Source organism: Paramacrobiotus metropolitanus, unplaced genomic scaffold (genome assembly GCF_019649055.1).
Source record: "Paramacrobiotus metropolitanus isolate TYO unplaced genomic scaffold, Prichtersi_v1.0 Parri_scaffold0000583, whole genome shotgun sequence".
Taxonomy (NCBI): Eukaryota; Metazoa; Tardigrada; class Eutardigrada; order Parachela; family Macrobiotidae; genus Paramacrobiotus; species Paramacrobiotus metropolitanus.
The window spans coordinates 1-5,637 of record NW_026570803.1 but is presented as its reverse complement, the minus strand read 5'-3'; the positions used below and the strand labels follow the sequence as shown (position 1 = coordinate 5,637).

Genomic DNA, 5,637 nt, shown 5'->3' with positions numbered 1-5,637 from the left:
CTTTGACCGTGCAAATCTTTCTTAAACGTTAAATCTTCCGTCGCTTTCTCGGTTTCTCCAGTTCAGCAAAAAAATTCTCAATCATATCCTCTGGAACGCAAAACTCCGGAACATATGTATTGCAGTCGTTCGAATAACCCAAGTGTTTCACAAGAAAAAATCGCATGCCACCAAATGCCTTCACGGCAATGATCCTCTCCGGTCCAGTACACGCCCAATTACCAACACATGCGCGCACTTCTGCATTTACAATATTATTAAATTAAAAATAATTTAATAACAATAACTTCGTTTTTTATAAAAATTTGGCTCGATAATTAGTTTACCTTCGTAATATTTTGTCTGCCAACGAGTCTTAAAAGGCCCAAGCCCACACCCAGTAACAAATTTTCCCAACAATCGCTTTGGCTTTCTCTCATGGCCTTCATCTTCCGCTTTTTCCATTTCGTTACAAAAGCTTACAAACTTCGTTCGCACATCTTCTGCATAATTGCTCACGTCCAACTCTCCATCAGTCAGATTAAACAAAAACTGCTTAATAAGGTACAGCATCACTAATCCACAGCCATACTCCATGCATACTAATATACTCTGAACATCCACCTTCAGCATCTGTTCCATTCTCAACCACTTTCCCATTTTTGGGTTGTTCAGTACATTATCACCAAATAATACTTTCACAAATTTCACCCACTCATCTTTATGACAAAGCCCAGAAGAACAAAAATTATGACAACCTACAACACAAAAAAACCGCATATTAACGGAAGTGGCCCGGTACATGGTACTAAATTCGTTTACATAAACGAAAACCGTCACTTTCGCGCGCTCCCAAACACATTTTGTTTCAGTTTATTTCATCCTGTAACCACAAGATTTGTATACACTTCCGTAAATACTATTCGTGCGCGCAACATCCGGTTCGGATATTTGGTACTAGCAAACTCCAAAAAGTATAATTAGACTGAGGTGCAGCTAAACCATCATTATGAACAGATCTGCTTCAAATTATGCAAACAAATGCACATGCCCACGAACAACGTTATACACCGATCAACACTGTTTAAATAAACCGATTTAAAGAAAATCAAGAAATCGGTTTGTGCACGTACACGAATTTCGTACCATGTACCAAACCACTTCCTTAAAACCTTCAATATATAACACCAGAAACGGTTCGCATTACCCTTACCCTTTTCTCCCACAATAACCAAACTCCCATGTGAACCAAATTCAGACTTTGTGTAAAACGGCACCAACACACATTCCGCATCACGAATCCACTGAGATGCCTCCAAATCACCCAAACCCGGCACACCAATAATTTCACCAAAATTGCCTTTAACATCACCAAACGTTGTCACCCATCTTAGCGATTCAACTCCAAAATAAACCACTCTTTTCTCCAGTCCTGCTCCTCTCAAAAAACTTCTGACCATATGATCAAAAAAACTGATCGGCTCCGGCATCACCGGCTTGAAGCAACTAAGCAACTTTCTGAAAAAGTTGAATTCTTCCCGTTTCTCCACGATCTTTTCACCACGTACGGATAACCCTTGCTCAATTTTTCCTCGAATTCCGGGACATAAAGTATCATATTTAGCATCGAACAAATGCCTAAACAATTTCTCACTGTCTTCAAATCGCTCCTTGCACTGATAACCTTTGCTCCCTTCTCCTAACCAATTTGCGCTGCATAGAAACTCTTTTTTCTCTCTGCATCTCGTGCTTCTTCTGCACCCAACTTCCCCCGACATAATCAAATATCGACCTTTCTAACTTATCTTTAACAAAATGCTAGACAGCAACAAACATGTACCACTACAAACCATTAATCATTTTCCAATTAAAATTCACAGTCAACCTTTACACCACCTGAATCCCGCAACCGTCTGTTTTATTTATATCCTTATGTATCCGCATCCATTCTTTCGTTACTCGGCAACATAATGGCAGTGCATAAACTTTCGAACTATCTTCTCCCTATAACCTTTACCACATACAGTATTACCACGTCAACTTTATTCTCAAATCTCCGATTCACTTCCACAGTTCGGCAAGATGGGGCGAGCGAAGCGAGCCCCCATCTTGTAATCTATACAGCAGCTAGTAACTACTTACCTTTGTTAGAGACCCAACCGACTTTTACATGAGCGTCAGCCATGAAGAACATCACGAATGAGGATTCTGTTACACAAAGATTACGATGCGTTTTGCCTTCTTAAGGATCAAGGATTTGCGCCGGCCACTGCACAATTTCTCTACGCGGATGGCCTTAAAAATATTGCGCATTGTAAGAAATTTCGATTCTAGGTGCAAAATTTAGGAACGCACAAAAATCGTTTAAACGCTTAGAAATTAGATCCAATTTTGATAATATTATTTCGCATACATACATTTTCGATCAGCCCAGACGATTTGTCCGATTTTAAATTTCTCCATCATCGGATAACGGCTGCGGATGATATCTCCAGATAGTCCTGTCACTCCTGTGGGAACACACAAATTAGCGCTTTCCTCAAATAATTTCAAAGTCACTCACTTAGATCAACACAGCACTGTTAGGGTAAACACAAATCAAAGTCATAATTGCTTTTCACGAAACTACTCAGAAAGAAATCAGCTCCAATTTTTTTTTTGAATGTGTAACCTGTTGAACGGATACGCTGCTGCGAAAACATTGACGATCACATATCCGACTATCAAAACAGATGTTACCCGATACCGAGATATGGTTCTGTTATCAATGCTCGACATTACTCACCGTATGTAAAACCCAATTTTCCAGCAGTAAACGTACACAAACATCCTTCAATAAATTTGGTGAAAGGGGTCAGTCTTGAAGCGTTCCTGTTGCAATAATTTGCAGTTACGGCTCTGATTACTAGTCACTGACAAAAAATTACAGAATCACCGGATGGATAGAAAAGAGAAAGCTGCCACGATCGGTTAAAACAAACCAAGATACATTACACTCAAACCGAAACAAAACACACTTTATTTACATGCAGGAAACAGCGTTCACCCAGAAAGTTTGTGTTTTACTTTAAATTTTTAAGACTTTAATACTTCGAGCATTGAATATTAAACACGCAACAGTAAGTAATAATTTCGGTTCCAGTCAGAACTTCAGCACGACAGAAATGGAAACAACCAACACAGTAGAAGGTTTGTGCAATGTCTATTGGTCGTGAAGTGCGCAATTCTGGCCAATGTTCGCGATGTTCCCGCACTAGTGATGAAGGTGTATTTACTGTTCGACTACAAGGGGCTGCTGCAGGAGAAAGCGGCTATCCTGTGAGCGTGAACGAAATTCTATTTTTCACACTTCGCATTCTTATCGTTTGTTCAAATTTAATGACTTTATTTAGTTAAGTACGTAAAAGCTAAAGATTTAGAAAGCACAGTTGAGAATTTGTGGACCATTAACCGAAGGCGGAGCCGCAGGTGACGCCGAGATGCGGCGCGAGCGGAGCTCGCGGAGCAGCAAGCGAAACATCCAGTTTCTGGGTAAAAAAAGTATGAATAAGACAAGTCCGAGTGTCCGACGTGGTCCAGAATATAACGTGCAATTTGCTTATACAATTTACAGAAAACAGGCATTGCCGCGATTTAAATATTACGTAACATAAAAGGGCGGTGGCGGTTGGACTTTTCGCAATTTTTGTTACAAGGGATGGGGATCGGAAGGCTTTTCATACGGGACAGGCCGACACCATTGAAAGCAATAAATAAATTAAATTTAAATAAAGTAATTAAAATTTAATTTTATGAGAAGTGGTTGGGCTTTGTGTATATATGGAACGTTTCGTACCAAAGAAAAAAACTGGAACGCTTTTTTCCTTCTTGTAGTCACTGTAGTCATCTGTAGACAACCTGTAGACATGCTGTGGACAGCCTGTAGACAACCTGTATATCCTAAGAAAACCTAAGAAACCAGGTGACTACAGTATGTCTACAGGAGTGTTTACGGGCTGTGTACAGTGCGTCCACAGACGTATACAGCCGAACATCCAGCTGAACCTAAGAAGGCCTGCCTGTATACAGCGGTAGACATCCGTAGACAGCCTGTAGACACCGTTGTAGACACGCTGTATACATCCTAAGAATCCAGATGACTACCGATAGGTCTACAGGGTGTCTACAGCATGTATACAGATGTCTACTGTGACTACAAGGAGCGAAAAAACGATTCACTTTTTTTCTTTGGTACGAACAGTGCCACAGGTGCTTTGTGCTACGTTTGCGGGAATAGGGCTGTAACAATTCGGTCACTCTAGCGTTTTGCAACAAGGTGGTAGAGGTACGTAAACTTGAGCCGCGCCGTAGTACAGCTATCATGAACTATGGTACCGGGTACGGCGGGTAGAGTACTGTAGCTTTTACTGGAGTGCATGAAAATTAATGATATTGTGGTGCTGTACATTTAAAATGTAAACATGCAGTTTGGACAGAACATCAAAATTTAATCCGAATTAAGCGTCATATTTATTGTAAAAATTAAGTATAGAAGTATTCCTGAATACGCTTAGAATTAAGAAAAGTACTGCCAGGTTGAAGTTAGAAAAGTATTGCCTGGTATTGCCTGTCTTTTCAGTGACGCAAGTAGTCTGCAGTAAGTAGGTAAGGTAAGTTATACCATCTAAGCAGGGGGCAATCCGAGGGAAACCGTGAAACGGCTGAAAAAGGCGCCGGTGGGGGAATCGACCCCCGGCTACGTCGTTAGATCCGCGTAGGCAGTACCACTGCACCACGGTGCAATACGTTGAAATCCTCTGAAAGATTTTGTCGCTTTACGTGAGCCGCTTCTCTGCTCACAAGTCACAACCAGTTATATACAGCCCTGCTCCGCCACACGCGGACAGTTGCACAAAATAAATTTGAAAATACTTATGTGCGCCGATTCGTTTTCTTCTTTGCACTTTTCTGGTGTAACTTTTTGTTGCGGATTCAGAAATACTAAAATTGAGATCTTTTGAGTGTCAGTAGCGAGCCAAACCGTATTTAAGGGGAGGGGGTAGCGGTCATTTTTTAGATGCTTATACTAGCCTTCATAGCAATTCCAACAACCGATTTTTTTGGGTTAACCTTTTTGTAAATTATTGACACACCCAAAAGGTATCTGTTACTGGTTAACAAAAGGACCTTGCACTATCAGTACTCGAGGTAACCCCAAAGCAAGATCTATCTCCCATAGACTTGTATGGTTAACGGTACCTTCCGAAGAATGAGGATGCCAAAAGAACTAAGAGTTGTAGGGATGATGTTAAGGATTAAACGGAACTTGGGAAGGGACCAACAGAAAGCAACGTTGCCATTTGCTCGCTTTCATTCGTCTAGGATTTTTAAAATATTATTGATCAGACACAGTTATTTCTTGATAAGCAACTTGATTTTTTCGAAAAAAATTGAAGTAAAACTTTTGCTCTCGTTCCCTGCTCTTTCGCTTTATAACGCGGGGCCGTATGGGCGCCACGCGTATCCTCGACAGCGAACAGCGGTGAACCCGGATGAGGCTTTAATGCCGAATCTAATGCGCACCGTGGCGCAGCAACACCAGACTAATGAGGAAGGATCCTGCAGCCAGTGCAACTGTGCTGCAGGTCCGTCAAAACAGCGCAGCAATGTGCGGTGGAA

At 41.2% G+C, this 5,637-nt stretch overlaps 1 protein-coding gene across 4 annotated transcripts; it reads right to left on the bottom strand.

Annotated features, from left to right (window-relative positions):
* Positions 1-21: 21 nt before the first annotated feature.
* Positions 22-3,107, bottom strand: LOC129602537 (uncharacterized). 4 transcript variants are annotated; one of them, XM_055501580.1, is made up of 5 exons: positions 2,765-3,107; positions 2,397-2,489; positions 2,122-2,274; positions 327-737; positions 22-240 (listed from the first exon to the last, which is right to left on the bottom strand). In XM_055501580.1, the coding sequence occupies exons 3-5, from the start codon at positions 2,171-2,173 to the stop codon at positions 29-31; spliced, it is 675 nt and encodes a 224-aa protein (XP_055357555.1). In that variant the 5' UTR covers positions 2,174-2,274; positions 2,397-2,489; positions 2,765-3,107; the 3' UTR covers positions 22-28. The 4 variants fall into 4 exon arrangements, with proteins under 4 accessions (XP_055357555.1, XP_055357557.1, XP_055357556.1 ...); XM_055501582.1 differs by having other exon boundaries at positions 2,122-2,187; XM_055501581.1 differs by lacking the exon at positions 2,765-3,107 and adding an exon at positions 2,543-2,634.
* Positions 3,108-5,637: the final 2,530 nt, after the last annotated feature.

What these genes read in the sequence shown, in the direction of transcription:
- LOC129602537 (XM_055501579.1), bottom strand. Translation starts at nt 1,757, where the DNA reads ATGTCGGGGGAAGTTGGGTGCAGAAGAAGCACGAGATGCAGAGAGAAA. An exon ending in GGTTATTGTGGGAGAAAAGG is followed by an intron (nt 738 to 1,192) that starts GTAAGGGTAATG and finishes TTTGTGTTGTAG; the next exon opens with GTTGTCATAATTTTTGTTCT. An exon ending in GCAGACAAAATATTACGAAG is followed by an intron (nt 241 to 326) that starts GTAAACTAATTA and finishes TTGTAAATGCAG; the next exon opens with AAGTGCGCGCATGTGTTGGT.